Source organism: Tiliqua scincoides, chromosome 2 (genome assembly GCF_035046505.1).
Source record: "Tiliqua scincoides isolate rTilSci1 chromosome 2, rTilSci1.hap2, whole genome shotgun sequence".
In the NCBI taxonomy this organism is placed as follows: Eukaryota; Metazoa; Chordata; class Lepidosauria; order Squamata; family Scincidae; genus Tiliqua; species Tiliqua scincoides.
Window position 1 is genome coordinate 69,725,622 of NC_089822.1, and position 27,845 is coordinate 69,753,466.

Here is a 27,845-nt window from a genome sequence, read left to right on the forward strand (position 1 = left end):
AGTGAAACTGCAAACAAAGCGACTGTATCACATGAAAAAGGAAGGAAGACCTCGCATTGATACCAGCAAGACCCGGGATCAGAGAAAAGTGGAGGAATTTGCATGAGCGCTTGAGGAATCTCTTCCAGGCCCGGCCGACGCAAACGCATCCAACAGATGGGAACATTTCAAGAATACCGTTTACAACACCGCCTTGTCCATATTCGGCAAGAAGACCAACAAGGCGGCAGACTGGTTTGAAGCCCACTCTGAGGAGTTGACACCAGTCATTGAGGAAAAGAGGAGAGCTCAAGCAGCATACAAGGCCTGTCCCAGTGAGCGCAACCTGCAGGTCCTCCGAACTGCTCGCAGCAAAGTCCAACAGACTGCCAGGAGATGTGCTAACGACTACTGGCTCCAGCTCTGTTCCGAGATACAGATAGCAGCTGACACGGGCAACATCAAGGGGATGTATGATGGTATCAAGCAGGCCCTAGGTCCAACACAGAAGAAAATTGCCCCTCTGAAGTCTGCCACAGGCGAGGTCATCCAGGATCGGGCGCAGCAGATGGAACGCTGGGTGCAGCACTACTCTGAGCTATATTCCAGAGAAAATGTAGTCACCGAAGAAGCGCTGAACAACATTGAGTGCCTGCCTGTGCTGGAAGAGCTTGACAGTGAACCAACCCTAGAAGAACTTCACGTGGCCCTGGACTCCCTTGCCTTTGGCAAGGCACCTGGAAAAGACAGCATCCCTGCTGAAGTCCTAAAATGCTGCAAAGAGATCATCGTCACTGAGCTGCATGAAATCCTCTGTCTCTGCTGGAGAGAAGGTGGAGTACCTCAAGACATGAGGGATGCAAACATCATCACGCTGTACAAGAACAAAGGTGACAGGGGTGACTGCAACAACTACCGCGGCATCTCTCTCCTTAGCGTTGTAGGAAAGCTGTTTGCCCGAGTTGTACTAAAGAGGCTCCAGGTACTTGCAGAGAGCGTCTATCCAGAATCGCAGTGTGGATTCCGAGCCAACAGGTCCACCACTGATATGGTATTCTCCCTTAGACAACTGCAGGAGAAATGCAGGGAACAACGACAGCCACTCTTTATAGCCTTCATAGATCTCACAAAGGCTTTCGACCTGGTCAGCAGAGACGGCCTCTTCAAGATTCTCCCCAAGATTGGATGTCCACCCAGGCTCCTCAGCATCATCAGATCTTTCCACAAGGACATGAAGGGCACTGTTGTCTTCGATGGCTCCACATCAAACCCTTTTGACATCCGAAGCGGAGTGAAGCAGGGCTGTGTTCTTGCACCAACCTTGTTTGGGATTTTCTTCGCTGTCCTGCTGAAGCAGACCTTTGGAACTGCAACAGAAGGCATCTATCTCCGGACCAGATCAGACGGAAAGCTCTTCAACCTCTCCAGACTGAGAGCAAAATCCAAAGTCCAGCTGAAATGTCTGCGTGACTTCCTCTTTGCCGACGATGCAGCTGTCACTACCCACTCTGCCAAAGATCTCCAGCAGCTCATGGATCGTTTTAGCAAGGCCTGCCAAGATTTTGGACTGACAATCAGCCTGAAGAAAACACAGGTCATGGTTCAGGATGTGGACTCACCTCCCTGCATTACAATCACTGCACATGAACTGGAGGTTGTCCATGACTTTGTGTACCTTGGCTCAACGATCTCCGACACTCTTTCTCTCGATACCGAGCTAAACAAGCGCATCGGTAAAGCAGCTACCACGTTTTCCAGACTCACAAAGAGAGTCTGGTCCAACAAGAAGCTGACGGAACATACCAAGATCCAGGTCTACAGAGCTAGTGTCCTGAGTACACTTCTGTACTGCAGCGAGTCATGGACTCTTCGCTCACAACAGGAGAGGAAACTGAGCACTTTCCACATGCGCTGCCTCCGACGCATCCTCGGCATCACCTGGCAGGACAAAGTTCCAAACAACACAGTCCTGGAACGTGCTGGAATCCCTAGCATGTATGCACTGCTGAAACAGAGACGCCTGCGTTGGCTTGGTCATGTCGTGAGAATGGATGATGGCCGGATCCCAAAGGATCTCCTCTATGGAGAACTCGTGCAAGGAAAGCGCCCTACAGGTAGACCACAGCTGCGATACAAGGACATCTGCAAGAGGGATCTGAAGGCCTTAGGGATGGACCTCAACAAGTGGGAAACCCTGGCCTCTGAGCGGCCCGCTTGGAGGCAGGCTGTGCAGCATGGCCTTTCCCAGTTTGAAGAGACACTTTGCCAACAGTCTGAGGCTAAGAGGCAAAGAAGGAAGGCCCATAGCCAGGGAGACAGACCAGGGACAGACTGCACTTGCTCCCGGTGTGGAAGGGATTGTCACTCCCGGATTGGCCTTTTCAGCCACACTAGACGCTGTGCCAGAACCACCTTTCAGAGCGCGATACCATAGTCTTTCGAGACTGAAGGTTGCCAATACTAAAACCTTGCAAAGCTTTTGAAGAAAAGGATATTCCTCAGTTGAGAAAAATGTTTCTGTAGACTTAGCCATGTCTGGTCTCAGAAAGTCAAATGTAAGCAACTCCTATCACCCTCCGCTGAGTGTCTAGCTGTATTCTTGAAGCACAATCCTATGCAAGTCTACCCAGAAGTGAGCCCCATTGAGTTCAATGGAACTTATTTCCAGGTTAGTGTATATATAGGATTGCAGCCTAAATCTCAGCTACATAAAATGACTGAGCCCCCCCCCCCTTAAATAATCATGAGTGGGGCCAGTGGGAGAGACTTGCATTGTTAATTTTCCCTAATAGTCCAGGTTTACAGAATGAGTAAATGAGCTCCCACACTGCTGTGGAAGTGAAGAAGGGTTAAAGTAGCCAATAACCACCATTTATACAGCTTGGCAGGGGGTGGAATTCTGATTGCATTCGCCAGTGGGGACTCATGCCAACGTTACAGGGACCCCCATTTTATTATAAGCTTTATTGAGCCAATCTGTGAGAACACTTTGGAGGCTTGCAGAGCAAATCCTGCCTCCAAAATGCATGTTTTGAAACATACTCCCTCATTAAGTGATTGTTATCTTGTAATGTTTAATGTCCTGTGAAGCAATGGCTGGGGCTAGGCTATGACACGATGATTGTTACATTTGTTTAATGCAGAGATGTCTCATTTGTCTCTCTCAGGTTGGCAAGTTGATCAAAGAAGCTGCTGGAAAGAGCAACCTGAAGAGGGTCAGCCTGGAACTTGGAGGGAAAAGCCCCAATATAATATTTGCAGATGCTGATTGTGAGTGGCAGGTTTCCTCTTGCTTTTCTTTCAAAAACTACTGTTTGATTAAGCTTTTTATAACGTTAGTCTTGCAGCTGTCTAAGCAAATGAGAATGGGGCTGGCCTTACAATGAGGCAGGCTGAGGCAGTTGCCTCAGGTAGCAGGGGAAGCAGCTGTTGCCCACCTTTCTGCCTGCTGCTACCACCACTTCCTTACCTTCCCATCACTGCATCACTTGTCCCCTACAACTGCTGCCTGGTTCAGTGGCAACATGCATAGAGCTACACCTTGGTGCACTATGTTTGTAAAAGGGGAAGGAAGTAAAGTGGGAATAGAGAATGGTGAATTAGAGCATATGTGAGAATAGCAGGCAGGGGAACAGATGAGACTGAGGTAGTTGGGGAGGAAATGGGTGAGGGGATGGTGTTTGGCACCCTGTCTCAGGCACACAAAGGTCTTGGGCTGGCTCTACATGAGAATTTGGATCATGGGACCAAAAGTTTTGATTTATTTCTGATTGTGTAAAAGTGATTCTCAACTGAAGGCATGATTGTGCATCTGTTCCTTGTAGTGGACAATGCTGTGGAGTTTGCACATATTGGCGTGTTCTACCATCAGGGACAATGCTGTATAGCTGGGTCGAGGATTTTTGTGGAAGAGCCAATATATGATGAGTTTGTGCGCAGGAGTGTGGAAAGAGCCAAAAAATACATCCTTGGGAATCCTCTGGCTCCTGGAATCCAACAGGGTCCTCAGGTAAGTTAATGTGTAGTGTCAAGGTTATAATGTGTAGTGTCAAAGCTGCCACAGGTGCAACTCAAAATACAGACCTTCTGGGAACTGGGTTGGAGCCTTGCTACTTAAGCCATGATGCTGTCTTAAAAAACCACAGGCCTCCTTGAGCCAGAGAAACTATATAGGCACTTTGCTTCCTTGCTCACTGGGATTGGTCCTGGCCCTTTCCTCTATAGCTTCCCCTTCCTGTCTATAGATCTTGTGCATCAAAGCATTTCCACAGGCTGCTTGCCTTCTGTTTGTGTTCCCACAACCATCCCTGTCTCTGCAGGCCTCTCCTCCTTTCCTGGCCCTGCCTTGCTCCCATGACCCGTTTTTCCTCTCCACGCCTGCTTCACTTGGCTAGGCTGCCTTCAGGCGATTGATCTCCACCTCCCTTTCTGATGAGTGATTCTGCCGCACCCTTCAACTTGCCTCTTCAGTCCAGTTCTGCAGGGAGGGCACCAAACCACCACACCCTCACCCCACTTCAGCAAACAGAATCAAATGCTTTCACATGCCTCACTAGATACGAGGCTTCCTTCGTTCTTGCATTAGGGACTTCTAAGTTATAGTTTGAAATGTATTACTGCCTTCAGACTTGCTCATGGACAAATATAGACTCAGCACTGACTCCTCATTCTACAAATTAAGCACAATACCAATACAGTTAGGTTGCAGTCTTATACAGACCTGGGTGTAATTCCCATTGAATACTGTGGGTCCTGTTTCTGAGTAAATAAGAATAAGATTGCACTGTTATCCTATTAAAGTGTTCAAGAACAGCTGGAGGCTCAGGGATTATGCTGTGGTTTAACCAGGAGCATTTAATTAAGAAATGTTCACAACTGTCTAGAAAGATCCAGGACAAAACGTCACAAGTATACTGGATTTTCTGAGATGAAGCAGTATGGCTTTGGGGAACAGGAATCATTAATGTCCAGGAAGTGATGTTACAGGAAGCTGTCTGAAAGAATTATACAGCATACAGCTGCTGCAAAACTTCTATAAATAATATAGATCTAGTTCAAACATTGCAACCATTGTATATTGGGAAGTATTATTTGGAGGGGAGGTGATTTGATGGCAGCTCCATGTGGTGGAACCACTTGTAAATGGTGCATTGTGTGAATAGCCTCAATTGCAAAGGGAAGCATTACCCCATTTGATGCATGGAGCTGCTGTGAATACTCTCTCCATAGTCTAGGGCAGGCCATCTATGTGTTGAGCAACTTACAAACATTACGCAGTCACCTCATGGAGCCTGTGCCACACTTTTGAGTGTCTGTTTGAATCTGTTCTCAGTGGTGCTGGAAATCAGCCCTCCTGCCAAGAAATCTGTGTGCCGTTGTAAAGCAGCCAAGTCCCAATGTCAACTTTAGACATTTCTTCTGTAATTATCATGAGAAGGGAAAGTCATTATACAATAAAACACAGTCTATTATATTTATATCCCATTTTTCCACCTAAATTATCGTGAATTCTCATGTAATTCTCATGAACAGGGAAAGCTATTATACAGTCAAACAAGTATTGGTGCCCAGAGTTGTTTAAAAGTACAATCTCCAAAATGTATAGTATGTTAAAAATGCATAGAGGTGTATGTGGCAGTTTCTTCTGGGTCCTGGCAGTGGATGACACAGTTTTGGTTGCAGGTTCTTCCACTGAACTACACAGAAAATCCCCAAATCTACAACCATGGGTCTAGAGAATTCTTCACCCAGAAGACACACACACACACACACACACACCCTGATTCTGCAAGCAATTACTCTAAATTGTCCAGCTCCCTAGGACTAAGAACTTTGCCACTTTCTAGTGCTTTTCCTATGGTGCAGAAAAATGCCCTAAAGATGCAGTACAATTTAGCTTTTTATCTCTGATCAGTTTACTAAAACAGGGTCAATTCCCTTGTGAGGTGGGGTGAACTGCCCACTTTGGATGGTGGGCCGGCAGAAATGCCCCCACTGCATCTGGCCGTCTACTCGCTGATCAAGAGGGGATGTCCAGCATAAAAAATTGAACCTTTTGTAAACAATATGAAAAAGTTTCAATAAAATTGAAGCCTAATAATCCTATGATGTTTCCTGCCAGCATCGGATTGTTCCAGTATATTACAAAAGGTTCTCAAAACATTGCAACATATCCTGATTGCTGTTCTTGGAAGAAAATGAATGGAATTCTCAAAGAAGGGGGTTTAAGAAAGTCCATGAGAATAGTGAGATTTTACAAGGCAGTACTGTTCTTTTCTTCCTCCATGCGTAACATTCTAATTTAATGCACTTTATGGGGAAAACTGGCCAAGAGTCAACATCTGACAGGCAAACTATTGCTATCCTCATAGCCTGGCTTTTGTTGGCTAAGAGATTCATTCTGCCTTGTTAATCTCAAGGCCAAGCGAGTGCCTGGGGAGTGCCTTACCAGTACAATACTTTTTCTTTAGATTGATAAGGAGCAGTATGATAGAATACTCTCACTGATTGAGAGTGGGAAAAAAGAAGGAGCCAAACTGGAGTGCGGAGGAGGCTCCTGGGGAGACAAAGGCTTCTTCATCCAGCCAACCGTTTTCTCGGATGTTACAGATGACATGCGCATTGCCAAAGAGGAGGTAAGTTCATTTGGAACATCCTGTAGTTTCACTAGATCCTATGTTGCAATTGCTGTGCAAAATGTGCATTTTTAAAGTCGGATACACTGGTGAAAGCACACAGTGTTCTTTCCCCCCCCCTTACTTTAGGTCCCTGTAATGAAAAATGTGAGAGCACAAGCCTCTGCATATCTATTCAGAAGTAAGTTCCACTGAGTTCAGTGGTGCTTACTCCCAGGTAAATGTGTATAGGATTGCAGCCTTAAGAGTAGGTGGATTCACTTTATGGAATGTGTCTGTGTAATGAATAATCTCAGGTATTTGTCACAATAAGAGAGCCTCTTCCAAGATCCATATTGCCAGAAAACAAAAAAAGTGTTTCTTCCCTGCATTCTCTGACTTAGGGGTCCCTAGATAATTCTGGTAAAAACAGTTGTTCCACCCAGCAGGAAAAATCTGTTTGCATAAACTGAGGGTCTCAAAACTTTTGAGTCAAAGGGCCACATCAAATATCTGGCACAGTATCAGAGAAAGAAAATTAAATATAAAATTTAAATAAATACATTAGAGATGGAACTCGAATGAATGAATGCGCTCAAATGTCCAGGATTTCTTCAAGCACCAATACAGCCCAAGAAATAAAGCACACACTTAAATGGACTCCCGTCCCCCACTCACCCCACAAGCAGAACTCTGGTTGTGTTTGGTCAGCTGGTCCAGAGACTCTCAGGGGATCAGAGGCTGTCCACAGGCTGGGGTTTGGAGACCCCTGGCATAGGCCATCTTTCATATGTATTGCTGATGCAGTCACTATCCCTCTGTGGGCACAATCCTAACCTACTTTCTAGCAACGAGGTAAGGGCAATGCAGCTCCAAGGTAAGGTAATAAACATTCCCTTACCTCAAGGATGCCTCTGTGACTGCCACCAAACTGCAGGATGCAGCACGTGCCCCATTGGCACAGCTATGTCAGTTCAGGAAAATTGGATAGGATTTGGACTTGTGATGATCATCTGAGCCAAACTGAACTGGCTGGATTCATCTTTGATTCAAGTGAGAGAATGCACATACAAAGCTAGAACCACCATTGTTACACATGATCAAATAGCAAGCAACAGCAAAAGACTGCCTGCCTGCCCTCCGAATATCTGCAATTAGATATCCAGCTATTTGTCCAGTCTGCTATATGGCCATCCTCTTCTTGCTTGCAAGCAAATCTGAGATGGTCATGAACTTGAGCTTTTTAAAACAAAAATAATGGAATACTGTATTAAAATAATACTTTGAGCATTGAATAGTGTTTTAAACCTACATTAGCATTCATGTGTATACTTTGTGTTCTGGCCACATATAAAAATGATCATGTTAACACATGTTTGTCATGACAACTGGAATAAAATAAAACCAGCATTTCAGTGCCATCCAGACTCTATATGCAATTCTTGATCTTCACAAACACATAGGAGAGCTGGAGATTACACAGCAAACTAACATAAAAACTATCAGTTTCTGTGCAGAGGCCTAATGACAGAGGGCTTGGAGGACAGATGAAAATGGTTTAGCAGCTGCAGCATTTAGCAAAAACACGATACAAGTTTATCCACTTGTGAGTGTTCAGTGGTAGAGCAGCTGCTTTGTGTGAAGAAGATTCCAAGTTCAGTCCCTGGCATCTTTAGTTGGACTGGGAAAGACCCCTGCCAGTCAGTGTAAACAATACGGAACTAGATGGACGAATGGTCCAACTCATGTGAGCAAGATGTTTGCTCAGAGAGATGGACAAAAAATGCTCCAACTCAAAATTCAGAATCTCAGATTTAGGAAGCAGATGTAAGCGGTTTTAAGACTAGCCAAAACAGAGTGCTTCCACCTTCTTAACCGTATTAACCTGTGGAATTCATTGCCACATGATATGGTAATGGCCAACTTCATAAACAGATTCTTAAAAATAGTAGATAGTTTAATGAAGAGTGTAGCTACCAGAAGTGGAGGCAGACAAGTTTTCAGTGCATGGAAGGCCTTTTGAAAGACAAATGGCTGCTTGTGGTGTAACCCCTCATCTCAGTTTTGCCTCTGCTAACAGCTTGTGCTGGTTTTTTGAATTTGTTCAAAAAACCTGTTTGACCAAAGAAAATGTGTACACTGTGCGAGATAAACATTCTCTCCAGCTCCTCTCAAGTCTGTAAGGAAATTTCATCATATATTGTTTTGCAGACTTCTTTGAGGCATCTGACTGGCTTCTGTCAGAGGTGAAGTGTGAGGCTATCAGGTTATCTTTATATTCTTAAGTGGGGCTGGAATAACAAGTGCAGCTTCTTGGATTTGATAGATACAAAAGGTCCAACTGGAAAATCCTCTGACCAAACAAATATAGTAACAGAAATATTATGGTGTTTTTTCTAATTGGGATAAAAATACTTAGGTTAGCTAATGGCTCAATAATAAAGAAGCTGAGTCTAGTGGAAATGCTTCCTTGTAATAATAATTTGAACAAACAGAAGAAATGGGGAAAAAAATATTTTACTTGGCTTCCTGGCCTATCCAGCAACTTGGGGAAATAAAAAAATCAAAAAAAAAAATCCTATAAACATTTATGAGAAGAATGCATGAGTTTAATTTTCAAATAAATATAATAGCAATTTACTTGAACGTTGCACAGATTGTGTGCCTTTTTAGTGATTTCCATGCTTAGGCTGGATTCAGTATTGCACTGCCTTACACTGCCTGCCAGTGATTTTTGCAGTTCCTCCATGGAGCTGTAGCTCAATTGTACTACAGGATTTCCATGCAGAAGGATCCAACTTCTATATTCAGGTAGGGCTGGGAAATATCTCTGCTGGAGACCCTGGATTCTAGCAGGCAGGAAGTGAGGATAATACTGGGCTAGATGGACCAGGAGTGTAATCCTACCCCCCCCCCCCATGCCACCAATGCAACTGTGCCTAAAATGAGCATGCGGCATCAGCATGCCAGCTCTGAAGCTGGCTCAAGTTTGAGGAGACAAAGTGGGGAGGGAGGCTTGTAAAACAGGGAATAGGATTCTGCACTGCCATGTCTTGCTGCAATGCTCTGAAAACGACTGCAAATGGAGCGCTCTGCATGCTGTCATTGGCCATTTTGCAACCGCGGCAGTCCAGTCCACTCTTGCAATATGCTCCGCAGTACAGTCCAATCCTGGATAGGATTGGGCTGCAAGTGAGACTTGGAATAAGGGAGCTTTGTATATCTGACTTCATTCTTGTGAAATGGCCCAACATGTCTTCAGCTTCCAGTCTGTATGGAAGCACAAGTAATTCGAGACAAAAAAAAATATTTATTGTTTGTACAGTTGTTGGGCTAAACCAGTGTTTCTCAAACTGTGAGTCGGGACCCATTAGGTAGGTCGTGAGCCAATTTCAGGTGGGTCCCCATTCATTTCTATATTTTATTTTTAATATATGAGACTTGATGCTACCATGGTATGTGACTGCATTTGGGGAACTGTTACAGACCTGAACTTTGAACAGGCTACTTTGTATATGCTTTTAACAATTATGGTAAATGAGACTTACTCCTAGGTAAGTGTGGATAGGATTGTTAAAAAATTTCCTGTATGATGATGCCACTTCCGGTCATGACATCACTTCCTGTGGGTCCTGACAGATTCTCATTCTAAAAAGTGGGTCCCAGTGCTAAAAGTGTGAGAACCACTGGGCTAAACCATTAGCTCCACCTTGCTGCCAGGAAAGCCCAGACTGTACCTTTGTTGCTGATAGATATGCAGGCATTTTACACCAATCTTCCTGACTCCTCTAGGCTAAAGAGGTTAGAAGGATCTCTGCACAGCAGTGCAGTTACAAGGACCATCTTCCTAACCTCTGACCATAGTAGTGAAGCACCAGTTACTGCTCGGGCAGCAAAGGCTGTTTTCATGCCTGCAGTTTGGCAGAGTTAAATCACAACACTAATAGAAAGAAACCTGTTGTGCCTTTGGATGAATGCTTGGGTGCTAAACTTTGGTTCTATGAATTCCTCATTCAGCTCCATAACTCATAGGATCAGCATGCATGTTGCTGAGGTAACATTGTTTTGAGGCTGTTAATTATATGCCCAAAGATGGATTTCTTCCTCTTCCATGGATTGGTGTGCTTGGTATTTCACTCTGCCTGCTTTTGGGTTAATTATAGCAGTGGTTCCCAATCTTCTCAGCGCGGTGACCCACCTTGTCCTCTGGTGGGTCACAGTTTGGGAATGACTTACTGGGAGGGTGGGGAGACCTCTTCTGGGGTGCGCTGGCAACCCAGTCTACTGGCCTCTATAGGCTTCCGAATGGTCCATAGACGCCTCAGAAAGCCACTTTCAGAAGCAAAGCAGAGGTGGCTTTCCAAAAACTGAATGCAGCTTTCCAAGGCCCCTGTGGGTCATTCTGAGGCCCACAGAGGCCAAAAGAGTGGGTCCAGCACCACCCAGCAGAGGCCTCCCCACCCCCTCAGTGAGTAATTCGGCTTCCAGAATAGTTCCAATTTGGAGCCAAAACAAAGCAGGGGTGAGTTGGAGGGCCCAGCTCGTGACCCACCACATGTGGGCTCGTGATCCACAGTTTGGGAAACCCTGTATTACAGAAATCCTTTTTAGAATTGTCATATGTGCAGTTTGGTCTCCCATTATTTTCACGTCTGTTTTACCTTTTCAGCAAAGTCATGTGGCTGATTCCCCTGCAACTGATAAGTAATAATGTATAAGTTGTCATGCTCATTCAAACATCATGTAACTTTGATGTATGCATTTGAGCCTGTGTGAAAGATTGCTTCTGCGTTCATTGGCTACTTCCATCTGACTGCATCTTTTGACTGACAGTCTTGCTTGAGCGCATCATTTTCCCAGCTTTCAGCTTGCTAATACTCATCATAGGTCCCATCCCCCTTGCTGAACACTTGGAAAAGTAAGATGTTTTCACATATGCAGTTGCTGATGGGCATGCTGTAGCTCAGGGGTGCTCACACGTTTTTGGCTCGAGAGCTGCTTTGAAACCCAGCAAGGCCCGGAGATCTGCCAGGGGGGAAGGAAGCGTCTGACAGACACCCCCTTTAATGTATGGAGCCCCTACTGGAGTCTAGTCAGTTTCGTCAGTTTTGTTGCTGCATGCCTGAAGAGCAGCTAAAGTGTCAGTTTCAGTGTTAGTTTAGTGTCAGCTAAATATGTCAGTTTTGTCTAGTCACTAGACAAAACTGACACATTAACAGTTTGGAGAGACAGATATTAACAGTTTGGAGAGACAGTTTGGTAGATCGCGATCCACCTATTGAGCACCCTTGGTGTAGCTGAAGGGAGAAGAAATGGCCATCAAAGGAAGAAACAAAAAGCTTTAGCAAGAACATACTGTACATTCCAGTGATCTTTACAAATAGCAGAATTCCAAATCAGAAGAATGCCAGAAAGCAAATACACTGGTGCAAATCCTCAACAAGACAAAGACAAATAGGAAATGGTAAATCTGGTTCCAGTTGACCCGACTCCCAGAAGCATCCTGAATATTAAAAAAAATTGTTGCAGTGCCTGGGGTTTCAGAAATAGTTTTGCTTACATCAAATAAAAGCACAGATGTGAGCTGAAATTTGTGGTTGGGCAGAGCAACATTCTGCCTCCAGTCTTTCTCTGTTTACTGGCCATACTTATCAAAAAGGACCAACTCAGATGCACTACACTGCATGCCAGCCCCTTTTATCTGCCTGTGGTGTCAGCAAGCCTGTTGCTTTCCTTGCTGGCTTTGATGGGAATGACTGTACCAGGAGATTCTACATTTATTTGAATCTGGAACCTCCTGACCATGCCACACAGAACTTCTGTGTTCTATTTCAAGGGATTAGGGAGATCCCCCTTTCAAATAAATGTAGGGTCTCCCAGTGTAGCTATTATCTCCTATGGTGGTGAGATTGGAAAGGATAGACCTGAAATCTTCTAGTTTTGCCACGTGGAGAGGGATGGGGGAGCATAGTGCTAAAACAGGCTCAGTGCTAGCTGTGGGATGCCAAAGACCACTGAGGTCACAATCCTAACCCCTTATGTCAGTGCTTTCCAGCACTGGTATAGTGGTGCCAATGGGACATGTGCTGCATCCTGCAGTTGGGTGTCACTCATGAGGCCTCCTCAAAGTAAGGGAATGTTTGTTCCCTTACCTCAGAGCTGCATTGCCCTTATGGCAGTGCTGGAAAGCAGTGACATAAGGGGTTAGGATTGCACCCTGATTTTATTACATGTAGAAATAATACATGCAGACCGAGCAGATAAGTATGTGTTGCCTTGTGGGGGGGAGGGGGAATACTATACCAATTTCCTTTTTGTTTTCTAGAGATTTTTGCACTACCAGTTATCGGTGATTGAGCCTTTGGGCAGCCCCTGCTCAATGGGCAAAGAGTGGTGGTTCTCATGCATGAAGAAGAGGAAAAGCAGCTGTCCTTATTTACCCCAGCATAGCATCTTTTCCCGTTGTCTCCACAGGAACATATGTGTTGGTCCATCTAGTTCAGCATTATGGATGTTGGCTAGCAGTGGCTCTGCAGGGTTTTAGACAGGAATTTTTCTGTTCTGAAGCTGGACATGCTGGGGATCTAACCTGGGACCTTCTGCATACAAAGGAGACAGTTTGCCCAGAGCTAGAGCATCTGTTCTCACCCACCCCTCCATGTTCTTCTTAGATTCTGATCTCTTTGGGACAGGGAACCACCTGAAAAGCAAAATATAAATTACTCAAATAATAATAGAAGCTTGTTTTGGTTTTAAACAGATATTTGGACCAGTCCAGCAAATCATGAAGTTCAAAACTATAGAGGAAGTTATCAAAAGAGCCAACAATACTCACTATGGTTTAGCGGCTGCTGTGTTTACCAAAGACCTGGATAAAGCCCTGACATTTGCAACTGCTCTTCAGGCTGGAATTGTGTGGTATGTATCCTGGTTGCGGCTACTTTTAGCCTCACTTGCCTTGCTTAGAAAAATGACAGCAAGATTGTGTTTTCTTGCATCTTTGTGGGACACAGATTACCACGAGTTGGGTGCAATGTATTACTACTTTTCAGACTTTGTGAGGAGGAAGATATATCCATCCATCATAAATTAAAATCCCTCCATTTAAACATTTGGTACATAGTGCAAGGTTCTATAAAGTTTATAGCTGAGTTCCTAGAAATTGTGTCCATGGATAAGTTGCATCTTTTATGCATTTTTTTTTCCCAGGGTTAACTGCTACAGTGCAATGTCTGCTCAGTGTCCTTTTGGAGGATTCAAAATGTCAGGAAATGGCCGGGAGCTGTAAGTAAAGTCAATGAGAACTTGTGTCAGATTCAGATGTTGGGGTTCAGCGGTATAAAATGTGCTAGAATTTCAGGGAAAGTCCATTTGATAAATTTTAGCAGCAAAATGCCTCAAGTCTCCCAAACCGAGCTCCGTGCAAGCTGCTTTCTGGGTGCTTGGCAACCCAAAATTTCAGCTGGGACATGAAGACATCACTGCCAAACATCCAAATCCTTTAAACCAGTGTTTCTCAAACTGTTGGTTGGGACCCACTAGGTGGGTCGTGAGACAATTTCAGATGGGTCCCCATTCATTTTAATATTTCATTTTTAATATATTAGACTTGATGCTACCATGGTATGTGACTGCATTTGGGGAAATATTATAGACCTGCACTTTTAACAAACTACTATGTATATTAACAATGATAGTAAAGGAAACTTACTCCTGGGTAAGTGTGGGTAGGATTGCAGCCTAGGATAGTTAAAAATTTTCCTGCTTGATGATGTTGCTTCCGGTCATGACATCACTTCCGGTGGGTCCTGACAGATTCTCATTCTGTCCCGGTGGGTCCTGGTGCTAAACGTGTGAGAACCACTGCTTTAAACAAAAAGGTTGCTGACCCCTGCCATAGAGGCTGCAGCATTTCTGGGAATTGGTTCCACTGCAACTTCTAAGCAACTCAAAATACAATGTCAGATGACATCCACAGCCCTTCGTTGTGAACATGCTAGTTCCCAGCTGTGACGACTGCTGCAAAAGTCTTATGGTTTGTCTCTCTGCTGTTGTTTTCCCCAGGGGAGAGCATGGCATTCATGAATATACAGAAGTCAAGACAGTCGTGATCAAAATTCCACAGAAGAATTCCTAATTTCCTCTTTGCAGATGGAACCTGATAACTTCAAATGCTAAGCAAAACTGCAGAGGCTAGTTGTATTGCAAAATGTTTTGTAGCATGAGTTTTCATTTAACCTGGTTTTCTTTCAACCTGTAAAAGCAAAGGCTTTTAATAACAATTAAAAGTAATTTAGAAAAATTTACAGCTGATTAATTATTAACTGAGAAAGGGAAGCTTTGATATCCAAGACATGATTAACAAGTTTTGAATCTTATTGAAAAAGATGATTTGCCCACTTGAACTTATCTGTATTGCTATGAAAAATTAAATCATTAACACACAATATTTGTACCATTTGCTTTAGTGTGCTAGTGTAGAATTGTTAGCTTAATAACTGTCCTGGCTTTCTTTTTTTTTAATGAACTTGGCAAAAGCACTTGTGTGTGAATTGTATAATCCAATCAATAGGGGGTGTGTTCAGGCATAGTTGGAAAACATGATTTCACAGTACAAGAACAATCCCAGGTGAGCCCCTGGCTTACAGGCTCTTCCTCCTCTTCTTTTGCATACAAGAGTGTTAGGGCACAATCCTAACCAACTTTCCAGCACTGGCATAATTGTGCCAGTGGGGCATGTGCTGCATCCTGCAATTGGGGGGCAGTCATGGAGGCCTCCTCAAAGTAGGGCAATGTTTGTTCCCTTACCTCAGAGTTGCATTGCCCTTACCTCAGTGTTGGAAATTTGTTTAGGATTGTGCCTTTATATGTTAATTGATTCAGCATGCAATCCTAACCACACTTTCCTGAGAGTAAGCCTCAGTAAGATTTACTTCTGAGTAGACCTGGTTAGGATTGTGCCCCCAGGCATAGTAGCTAATTAGGCTGAATCTGTCATGTTTACTGGTTTTTACATGGCACATTTGACTCCACAAAATGCTTAGTTATGAATCAGCTGCATACATGTGTCTAGGTGCGTTGCTTGCATGATTACCAGCAGCTATTTTTCTGAGAGAGAGAGTGAGGCAAAAATTTTCCTTTCATTTGGAGTAAATAGCAGTTCTTCATTGCATCACTCTTGGGAAACATGGTTTACTTCATATCACAGTTGGAGAACAAACCAGGATCTGAAATCATAATTTGATACTCTGTTTTTTTAACTGTGGTTTGAAGGAAACCATCGAAGTTAGTATGTAACTGTGCTCTACTTCGAACTGAAAATGAAATCTTTAACCTTCTCTAGTGTACAAAAGAGAAGGTTAGAGTTGCTGCAACGCTCCTACTTGTTCTGTTCAAGGAAACCGTGGCTCTTATTGCATATGAAGTTGCCCACTATCTTGGTGGGGGAGGGAGCTATCTCTTGGTATATGTCTTAACCTTGAATCTATTCATATTAAGGACTGTACAGAGGTATTCTGGATGTAAACTTTATTAAAATCTACCATTAAAACTGCTACTCTGTGCACTTTTTCTGCCTTATTCTAGTTACTATGGTTTAATAGGGCATTAGGAATTTGCAGACACAGTTTCAAAAATTAAAATCATGCTGTCAATGGCAGCCAATATCTACACTGTCACTTCTGTGAACTTGGAGTACTTGAATCTGGGCAGGTATAGACAGAATTTCTAAGTATATTTAGGCCCAGTCCGTATTGTGGCATAGCCCACATGTTTTCTCAACCTGGCCATGATCATTTTGAGAATCCAGTCATGTGAATAGGTTGTCTCTGCTTGGTGATAGGGGCTGTCCACACAGTTGCTATGATTTGTGTGGTCTTGGCAGCTCTGTCTCAAACCACCAAAACTATGCAAATTGTTGGAGCCATGGTGCTCCTACATAAAACTGCAGGTTCAAAGGCTTAGAAAGAGAGCCTCCAGGGAATCCCAGCTAGCCCATAGACCTACTGATGGGTCATGCATGCTCTCAGAAACTAAGCTACCAGAGTGGATGCTCCTGCCACCCAATGTCCATTTAAGCTAGAACTCTGTACCAGATTGCCAGGACCCATGGGGCAAAGCTGGGCACATGCCAACAGCCTCTAGAGCAGCCACCACATGAGGTGATAGGGGTATTCCAGGAGATAATCAGGCTGACGATCAGGACTGACCAGTGTATCAAGGGTGGGCTGGGGGTAGATATCAGTGGTAGTGGTGGCACCAATATCCTATGGGCCCAAACTAGGGGACAGATTTACACCAGCCAAAGAGCTGGTGCTGATCCAAGTTAGGTCAATTGCGGACAAGGCGGTGGTGGGAAAGTCAAAAGGTTTTTTACTTCTGTTGCTGTTTGGTCCCCAGCTGGCCCATAGCATGCACTGAGGCATTCAGCACCACTAAACTCTGTGGACTGTCCCAGGATAGGATTGGGTTGTTGTTGTTGTTCCAAAAGTCAGCACCTGAGCTGGCCTTGCTGTGACCCATTGCTGAAAGTCCACCACACCACTTTTAGCCTTGCATGATTTTTAAGGCTACTGGTGTTTATTTATTTAGAAGATTTCTATACTGCTAAAAACCTGGTGTTCTTTTGGTTCTGGAGTTCCTTTGGTTAAAGGTGTATTAGAAAAAGCATTGTATGTGGTCACATGAGTATTTGCAATGTGGGAAATGACAGGCTGCATGCTACTTTTATGTTCATATGCATGTGCTTTTATTCATGTACCTAGTTGAATGCATGGGCCAAAGAGAGAAGATGTATCCACCATCCAATCACCTCAGTGAGCAACATAATTTCTAAAAGCACTGGGCACAGGGCAGAATCAGGGGAAAATGACATCTCTGCCCATTCACACCAGCAACATTTTAACAAAAAATCCTGAAGTGCAACAAAAGGAATACTGACCTACCAAGAAAAAGGAATAACAAAAAATAGCAACAGTCTCCATCAGCTTAGAGACATTAATCACGTCTTTTGGTCCTGCTGTTGCAAAATATAACCCCCAAAGGGATGCAATCCTGGAATTTTGTGGGTCTCGCAGGTGTTTCCATCTGCCACAATTAGAATCCAGAGGGAGGAACTCCAGCTACTCCATTTCCTGAAACGCTCCTGGCTGAAACCGACTTTGGGCCTACCTATTTTTTGGGCAGATGCCCAAACCATTAACTGCTTTGTAACAGGCAGAAGATCAACAGGTGTGGTTTTTGACAAAATGGAAATGGAGGGAGGAATAGTGGCAGTTGAGTTTCAGCATGTTAAAGTCATAGCAGCCCTGTTTGGGGTGGGGGAGAAGGTGGCAGTATAACTTAGAGAAAGTTATACTTGAATGAGGATGCAAAAAAGGAAAAGGAAAAAAAATAGCTTGGAAAGCATGAAATGATACAGAAGGTTCTTCTAATAGCCATCACCCCCTATTCATTATGCAATGTTGCACCTTGGCAATTCTGAATACCTCAACAATCAAGAAAATGTTTCCAGTATTGAGAGTGCTAATTTAATCTTGGACATTAAGGGTGCAATCCAACTTTTCAGCACCAAAGTAAAGACAATGCAGCTCCAAGGTAAGGGAACAAATACTCCCTTACCTTGAGGAGGCCTCTGTGGCTGCCACGCAACTGCAGGATGCAGCACATGTCCCATTGGCACAGCTATGTCAGTGCTGAAAAGTTGGTTAGGAATTGGCCTAATACCGCCAAACACTCATTCCTTTTCTCAAAGGGTAACTCGGCACACATTTTTCTCCATGTGTTAAGCCAAGCCCCACTCTGTCTTAATCTGTGGCTGGGTTGAGTTTGCCCATACGTCCTGCCAAAGCAAAGAGGTACACCTTTTGTCAATTAAGAATTCAGGCCAGCTTAAGAACGAACATGTTTCTATTTGCTCAAAACATTACAGATACGCTTGAAAGAAGAAAACCAGCAACTCAACAGGTACTGCAAGATCAGTCAGGGAATACTGTTAGATAACAGGCATCCAATTTGCAATATCTCAGAATGTGCCAAGGGCACAGGCAGGAGTGTCTCAACAGAACTATGATCTGAAAAAAGATTGAACAAAATTCCACAAAAGCCAAATGCTTTCAGAATCACGGCCATCTAATAAAGTCTGCAAAGTTGAACTATAGGGCAGAAAGTCATCTTAAAGCTGGACAGATGGAACAGAAATGGGTGCTGTGCCAAGCAAAGGCCTGCATTTTGCTTAATTGAAATCAAAGCTGTGCTCTGAGATCATATCATGATTCAGCCCTGAAATAAGAGCAGTGGTTCCCAAACGTTTCAGCACTGGGACCCACTTTTTAAAATGACACTGTTATCGGGCACCCAGCTAGATTTATGAGACTTAAAAAGAAAAGATCTAGAAATAAATACTTACAAGTAATAATATTTCTATTTATTTTAAAAAAAAAACAACTCTATTTCTCATAATGAAGCAGTCCTAGTGAACTCTAGTGAATGCTCTCCTTCCTTTCCTACATTTCGGGGTGGGGGTGGGGAAGCAGGACATAATCTTCTGGGGTTTGGGGGAATTCTTTATTGGGGGCATCAACTAAGACACATTTATCTTCCAATATTTATACATGCTTACAAACTGCAGGAGGTCAGTTTCTTGCAAATCCCAGGAGTTGAACTCTTTGCAGTGCAGCTATCTGATTTCTGAATAGCCTCAGGGCTTGAGGTAATTATTTATCTGATCTTGTCATTACCTGTGTTTACATTGGTGGCTCTCTTCAGCCCTTTGCATCTCACCAAAAATTGGGTCATGGCCTACCAGTGGGTCCTGACCTACAGTTTGGGAACCACTGGACTAGAGATAGCCTCTAAGTGTGTGCAGGTGATGTCATGTTCACCACTGAACACCAATGAGCATCCTCTGCATTTTGGGGATTAAGGGCCCAAGGTAAGACAAGGAGCAGGTTTCCCAGGTGGGCATGTTAGATTGCAACAAGGAGAATGTCATTCTCTTTAAATCAAGCAAATTGAAGTGCAATTTCCCCCTTGCCAACCTGGGCTTTTGCCAGGTCTGCATTAGCAGCATCATCTCTGGCAATAGTTGTTGGCATCCTTCAGTCTCGGAAGACTATGGTGTCACGCTCTGAATGGTGGTTCTGGAACAGAGCGTCCTCGCCAGTGCGCAAAGACTGGGTAAAGTGGGTATGGAGGATAGGCTGTTACCCATGCAGCAAATCCCCCCTCTCCACGTCGCTGAAATGGTCCAATGGAAAGGCAGAGGCCAATACGGTTGGTTCCAGCGGCGTCGCAGGAGTTGCCAGAACGTGACTGTGTTCAGCCATGAACTGCCTCAGGGACTCCGGCTCCGGATTTTGCCTCGAGGTTGACTCCTGGAGCCTTTTCCATAACTGGATGTAGCCACAAGGCAGTGGAGGTTTGGGATCAGAGTTTTCCTTCTCTCAGATGAGCTGCCTTCCCAGGTTGATGAGTCCCATCTACCCGGTGGCTGTTTAGTCGCCTGCCTCTTACGACAAGTACAGCCAAACTGAGGGCCTATTCTTATCCCCAGCCCCCAGGGGATCTCTGGCAATAGTTACAGGTAATTTGTTAGTGGTATGTAAATTTACAAAGAGACAGATAGCAGCAGGGGCTGTGGCTCAGTGGTAGAGCACTTGATTTGCCTGCAGAGCGGCCCCATTTCTCTCCCGAGCATCTGCAGGTAGGGCTGGGAAAGACCTTGGAGAGTCCCTGTAAGTCAGCACAGACAGCACCAAGCTCAGATGGACCCACAGCCTGTCTTGGTATAAGGCAGCTTTCAAAGTTTCTATGAGAAATGCACACAGCTTCTGGAGAGCAATACAAGAAATGACTGACTTGCCTAGTGGCTTTTTGAACATGTCAATAGATCAAGCTGCCTGCTGTGCAGCTGTTCAAGGCATAGGAACCCAGGGGGGGGGAGTGCAGATTCCAGGAGATAAGCTGGCTTCTAAAACCTGCACACCCAAATCAAGTACAATGAAGAAAACATGACAGGCTGGGGGGAGGGGGGATGGACACCACCATTACCTAGAGTATTAAGCCATGACTGGCATGTAACTGTTAGATTGATGGAAGTGAACACTGGGTGCCCCCCCATCACAAGAATCGCCAAGCCATGAAACAAGATTCCTCAGATGAAACTCAAGTGGTTTGTGTCAGCCAACCACTCAAGCTGGGCCCTTCCAGAAGGAATGTGAGTCACTGGCAGGCTCAGCATGTGCTACACCTGCTTCCTACCACCCATTCCCTTCTGTGAGTGGACAGCAGCATCGAACACCCTCAGCACATTTCAACAGCCAGTCACTTTGTCTTTCAGCAAAAGCCATGAATGCTAAGTGACAGTGCTGGGTCCAAACCATGGCAACGAAGCTCCCAAAGGAAACTGGCATTGTAAGCAAACCTTAACACCTGGGCAGCACATCTGCTGCTAGCTGACTGGTACTCGCTGAGCCTCTGCCCAGGAATGGAGTGGAAGCATTAACCTTGGCAGACCGGGTGAGCAATCCTGACCTTCCTTGTTCCCTGCAGCACTTACTACCTGCCTTTCCACCCTATCTGTCCAACTTGCACCTGTGTAATTCAGTTTAAGCTACCTCAAACTTGTCTGCTTAGCTGCCTTCAAGTCATGGAAACAAAAAATGTATTTATTATGCATTCTAGTTTTGTGATGGGCTAGCCCAACATATGGTTTAATTACTCACAGGGCCCATTTTGACTCGAAATGGGATCCAGATTGCAGATGTAGATTGTGGGTAATGGATTCACAGTCCAGCTGTGAATCTGGATTGTCCCAGTGTGAACCCCAGCTCTGTCATGACTTCATGAATGTAGCCTTGGGCAAACCACGCAACCTCAGCCTGCCCACCCCAAAATATGGACATAATATTTACTTCTTTTATGGAGATGTTGTAAGGAGCCTTCAGACAATGCATCTCTGGAGGACATGTGCTTTGTACAGTCAAAAATGTGTAGTGGTTTGGGAGTTAGACTTAGCTTTGGAAGATCCAGGTTCAAATCCCCGCTCAGCCACAAAGCTTCCTGGGTGACCTTGGGCCAATCATTATCTTTCAGCCTAATCTACCTCACACGGTTGTTGTGAGGATAAAAGGAAGGAACCAGGTACACTGCCCCGAGCTCCTTTGAGGAAGGGTGGTATAAAAATATGAATAAATAAATATTATAAAGAGAAATGCAACTTTTCAATACATCATGCTTAATTTTCATCATATTACTATGATGAAATGGATTCCAAGGACATTCATGTCATGTGGAGCTTCCAAGAAAAAGATAACACATGATGATTTTTGCACCCCAAAAATGATCATGTGACTGATCCAGAATATTCTTGCAAAATGGCAGCAAATCTTGGGTCAACAATTGTTCATCAAGCAGTTGCCAGGCAGACACTGGCCTCCTTCAATGAATGACCAACGTGTCCACGTACTGCTTTAGGCTTCCCTCTCTTCTGACACTGGATGTCAATTCAGAAGTAGCCAGATTGCCACCTAGCAGGGCCTCTGTGCCTAACAGCTTCATGTTAGGCAGGCATAAATTGGTGAAGCTTTTCCAATATAAACAGTGCAACGGTAAGGGATTGCTGTGGAATGGTAAATTGAGAAAGATCTCCCCCCCCCCCATCTTTCTGCATGCAAAAATTCGTGATGCACATGAAGAATATTCAGTAAAACATATATCCAACCATAAAAATGATTGAACATGGACTTAAAAAACACACACAATCAGTAACTACTGTTATATGAGGGATCAAGCAGGTCAGGCACTAGTCAGACAACAATGCTTTTTAGACAGACCACCTGGAAGAGATCACCTCATTCCTGAACTTTCAGTTCCACTCACAGTGGTAAGGCTCAATTACCTATTAGGTATGCTGGATGCCCTGGATTGGGGGGGGGGGGAGGGTTCAAAGCTTTGTACCACAGCTCCAAAGCAACTTGTTGTCAGCAGTGTCAGTTGGTGTCCCAGGATCTGTCTAGGCTACTTTTGTATTGATGCATGGATCTGCTGTATGAGAGTGGCTTTTCAAAGACAGACATGCAAAGTTGGTGGCTGTGAAAGTTAAGTCAGTCTTCATTATTTATCTTGGAAAGCAGGTCATCTGGAGCTTTTCCTAAGGTAAAATAAATGTTTATATTTGCATTCACTCCAGTCATTAAATGTAGGTTTGCCAACTTTTTTGGACCGGGTTCCTCTGTCTTTAACTGCAGAATCTGTTCCTGACATAGAGCAACAGTGATAAGGAAAGTTTCACAAATGGAATTTCTGACACAGAAATCCTACCAGGAAAAGGGAGATCAAGAATGAATGGCTAACACTATAAGTTAGGGACTGTTTTAGGTTAGATGCTCCCGAGGCTTCTAGTGGGTCACTATGAGATACAGGAAACTGCACTAGATGGGCCTTCGTCCTGATCCAGGGGACTCTTCTTATGTTTTTATGTTTAGTGTTTCTAGGGCTGCTGTTGTTTCTGTACCATTAAGAGCAGCCTAACACAATTGGACAGATCAGATGTCTGTTCAAATCCAGACTAGCATTTATTTAAAATATTTAACTAAACGCTGTCTCATCAATAAATGCTGTCTCACCAAAAGGGGAGTCCTTAAGGCAACTAATGTTTTGAAAAAGCAATAACGCTACAAAATAATGCTCATTATTGTTGTGATATTGTTGTAGCAATAATGCTACAGCAGGAAAAGCAGAGTCGTAGCAAGAGGAACAATTCATCATGTGGGAGCACAGTGTACGCATGATTGTATCACCATCCCCAGCACACCAGCACCATACCTCACCAAGGGATACTGCCTGTGTGCATCAACTCCAACATGTATAACTACAGAGTTAATTTTCAGCGTGAATGGAAGCATGAACCAAGCAATTTTCTCCTACATGGGTTGAATTCTGTCCCCATGGGGTTGGCAGAGAGGGTAGGTTGTTCAATCTGTCCTCTATATGACAGGCCAGTTCAGGTGAGGATAGTGCAATCTGTGCTATAGAAATGTAGCAAATGACGCTTCCTTCATCACATTATCACCATGCCAGGAAAAGCTTCACTTGCTAAATTTCTGCATCCCCTTTCAGACATTCTGAAAGGCAAAAATGAGTGACGTTGTGGCAGCAGGCTGACCTGACCAATCTGCTTGCAGCAAAACAGGTATAGAAAGCCTTGGGTATACAAGTGTGCATGTGATATACATCTCAATGCACAGACATAAATCAGGAGAGGAACCTGCCACAATGATGCATCTACTCCTTCCTCCCTCTCCCAGACAACTTCATTTTAGTTCCTTCAAACATATGAAAAGGGCTTCTCATACTTTTCTTAAAGGCACATAAGCACGGCAAAAGGAGGCAACTCCACTGTCCACAACTCCTACTCCACTGTCTTCATGAAAATATATATTTTGGAAAGTACCCAGGAGTAGAGAGACCAGACACAGAAAGGTTCCTGTGCCTTTAAAGGGGTCATGGAAGATAGAAACGTGGCATGTGTAACTTGTCATGAATGGAGGAATACTTCTTGGTTGGCCAAGATTGTGGAGACTTCTCTTGTACCAGGTGTCAAATGTCAAATGCAGGATGGCCCTTTTCACTATAAGATCTTTAAAGGGGAATTGGACAAGTTTCTGGAGGAAAAATCCATTACAGGTTACAAACCATGATGTGTATGTGCAACCTCCTGATTTTAGAAATGGGCTATGTCAGATGCAGGGGAGGGCACCAGGATGCAGGTCTCTTGTTATCTGGTGTGCTCCCTGGGGCATTTGGTGGGGCCGCTGTGATATACAGGAAGCTGGACTAGATGGGCCTATGGCCTGATCCAGTGGGGCCGATCTTATGTTCTTATCTCTGTAGATCATTTCTAGTGCTGATAAGGCAGAAAGGAAAAGCAGGGTTGGTTTATAAACACTCCTTGTGATTAGTTGAGGTCGTAAACGTTAAAACCATTTGAGAGTCTGAGAATTCAAGGGACTCATGGGCTTTCTTCTTTTTAAACATATCAGCCCAGTCTTCCTAAAACAGTATCTCTGAGAATAAATTATTTATTTGGAAGGTGAGACATTCCATAATAGCTTCTGACCAGACATGAGGGAAATGTATAACAAAGGAGAAACCAAACCACGATGTTCTGCAGAGGTGAGTGCCCCTGAAGGAATTCAGAAAGAAGTTAAATATTTAAAATGAAAAAATGCTCATTGTTTAAAGAAGGCATTGTGCAAGTAAACAGGAAACATCTGTTTAATTTTTATTCATTGCAGCTTAAGGGGAATCATTTGCCATGGTCCGACACCAATATATGTCGTTTTTCTAAAAGCTATGTACATGCAGAGAATCAATTCTGAATCTAATGCTTTGCTTGTACAAACAAAAATTAATTTTCAGGTCATTTTGGATGCCGGCCAAACCCTATCCCCTCCACTCATCTAGTCCCCTCCACTCTATCTAGTACTTGTACAAGCAGGGAGGGTACAGTTTCTGCCATTTCCTTCTCCAGCCCCCTGCACTATCCAAAATTTGTTCCTGACAGCTGGGAGATGATCAGGAGTGCAGAAGGCTGGAGATGGAATCAGCAAAAACTGCAGACACACTAAGATAACCTGGGCAAGTGCCAAGTGGAAGACAGATAACACTTGCGCAGGCTGATTTCTGAATATCCAGGAGAACCTGTTCTTGATTAAACATTGCACAAGATCAATTATTAAAGGTACAGGTGCAGCCTATTTATCCACAGATTTTTAATATGCGGATTTGTCTCATGGGGTGGGGGTACTGAAAGTCACACACACTTTTGCCTCCTTTGCCCTGCGCTGGCGTCTCACTTCATTTCCAGGCAGCCCAAAACACTGCAAAAAGGCTCTGCCTCGCCCAGGCAGGAAAATAGCCCTGGAAGAGGTTCCCCTTGCAAAGGAACAGTAACACTCCTGGAGCCCCTAAGCCAGCAAAGAGGCTGAAGAGGGGAAGGGGGGGCCAACAATCTCTGTAGCCAGAACACTGCAGCAAGGTGGAGCTCTCTCTCTCTCTCTCTCACTCACTCACTCACTCACTCACTCACTTACTCACACTCACACAGGGGCAGGTGTGGTAGCAACAGAGGGGATTGCTTTAAAAAACCCAGGGAGTGTTTGCCAAATTCCCCCCCCCCATTGAGAATCACCGACACAAGCAACACCCCCCCCCCCATGGTGCAGGCAATCATCGACACAAGCAAGCCTTCCCACCAAGCAAAGCATGAGATATAGCCTACAATCCTCTCCACACTTTCCTGGGAGTAAGCCCCATTGACTACAATGGGGCTTACTTCTGAGTAGAAACGCATAGGCCTGGACTCTTAAAAGATCAGTATCCCAACAGTGAAAGAAGCCAGGCAGCTGGCAACGGGGAGGGCTGAGAATGGAGCGGAGCGGAGGGGAGGGGATTAATAACAGCTGCTTTAGTTTCCTTCCATCCAAAAGTGTCAGGCTGCAGTATATTTGCATAACTCTATGGCATTTAGCACAACGCATTTTTGTTAATCGCGCCGAGTCACGGAACTAACACAGATCAATAGGATCCACCTGTATTCAGAAATGACTGATCAATATTCACTGGCACATAAGGTGCGACAAGACTCCAGGTTTGCTGGGCCTACTTCACATTAGTTCCCAAATGGAACCAAGCGCAAAATACATGCCTTGGAGGGGCAGAGCCCATGGCAAAAAAGTGCTTTGGGACGGGTGGGCCAATTATGCATCCCATAAGTCATACAGGGCAATGACTTACATACACAAGTACAAATCACCATCTGAAGCTGTTAGACCAGGGGTTCTAACAGTTTAATTTAGAGGCAATCAGCTTGTTTGTTGCTGCTGTTGTTATTGGAATTTAGACACTCTTGGTGATCTACTGCAAATCATCCAGCGATCAATATTCTCTGTCCACCCCAGATGCAACCAAATTTTTCAGTTGTGTTCACACGATCATCCATTACCATTTTACAAACCTGTAATGCAGTGAACTCACGCCCCTCCAAGACGGCCCAGAGTTACACAGGCTTCTCGGATTAGCACCAGCTAAATAGCTGGTGTGGATATGAGAAGCACCATAGGGCAGGCTGGGGCTTTAAGGGGAAATATATACCCCTACCCCAAAGAAATCTCCTACTGCCTTCTAACCTGCACTGGATACAATGCAAGCCATGAGGCCTGGCTGTAGAATTGGGCTGTGAGCTTCTTTGGGACAGTAAACCACCATATCATTCCTTTGCCATATAAATCACTTGAAAATTTTGTTGTTGTTCTTGTTGTTGAAATGTGACACATACACCTACTAAAGTTAATTAATTAAATCATGGCATTTTGTGCATCAATATGCATGCAACCACACTTTTGTGAAAATGGCTTAAGATACATTCAGCCGTATGCAATCAGCCCGATGAGATCAGAAGCCTTAGATGCATTTGTTTTGTGTACAATAACATTTTTTAAAGGCATCCTAGCCCCAAGGCATTCCTGCACAAGGCAACAAAATACAAGAGGCAAAAACCAGTGTTTTACCAGGAAGAGGACACAGAAAATAATGGTTGCAGCTAGGAAATAATAGAAGCAGCTAGGAATACTGAGTTGTTCATAGGTGAAGGTCACAGTTTAGTTATACTGTATTTCTAGATCAGAACAATAGTGGCCAGTCTGCCTTTGGAGACTCAAACAGAGGGCATGAAAATGATATACCCTTTGTCCCTAGCAGCTGGTACACAGTGCACCTAAACACAGGAGGTCCATTTAGCTGTTGTGGCTAATAGCTGTTGAGAGATCTCTCCACCATGAATGTATTTACTCCTTTTACAAAAATTGTTTATTTCTTTGCAATGCATTTACACTGATCTTCTTCCGAAGGACATAGGGCAGTACACAAATAAACCACCATATGAACTAAAATCCAATCAACAACACAATAAACAATAAAACAAAAGCAACAACAGCAACAACTGATTGATAGCAACAAAATATATCATAACACATCAGAGATATTTAGGGTTATGCCAGATATGATCATCAACGTGTAAGTAATGCATTGATTCTTGCTTTAAGGAAATAATGCGTTTGGGATGATGGGAAGACAAAACAGCAGCAGACTACTTTTTTTAGACTTTTTCAAGTCATCTATGAGTCTACCCACTGGGATTAATTTGAAACTTGTTAACCATATATCAATAAGATACCAAGGAATTAAACTAGT

At 44.1% G+C, this 27,845-nt stretch overlaps 1 protein-coding gene across 4 annotated transcripts in view; it reads left to right on the forward strand.

The window, feature by feature from the left end:
• ALDH1A1 (aldehyde dehydrogenase 1 family member A1) overlaps positions 1-15,586 on the forward strand; it is a 62,383-nt gene extending 46,797 nt beyond the window's left edge. For all 4 annotated transcript variants that reach the window (XM_066613801.1, XM_066613798.1, XM_066613802.1 and 1 more), the window contains 6 exons: positions 3,147-3,249; positions 3,804-3,988; positions 6,450-6,614; positions 13,354-13,511; positions 13,803-13,877; positions 14,658-15,586. In XM_066613801.1, the coding sequence (XP_066469898.1) occupies positions 3,147-3,249; positions 3,804-3,988; positions 6,450-6,614; positions 13,354-13,511; positions 13,803-13,877; positions 14,658-14,730 (759 nt within the window). In that variant the 3' untranslated portion in view covers positions 14,731-15,586. The remainder of the gene's footprint in view (positions 1-3,146; positions 3,250-3,803; positions 3,989-6,449; positions 6,615-13,353; positions 13,512-13,802; positions 13,878-14,657) is intronic.
• The last annotated feature ends 12,259 nt before the right edge of the window (positions 15,587-27,845 follow it).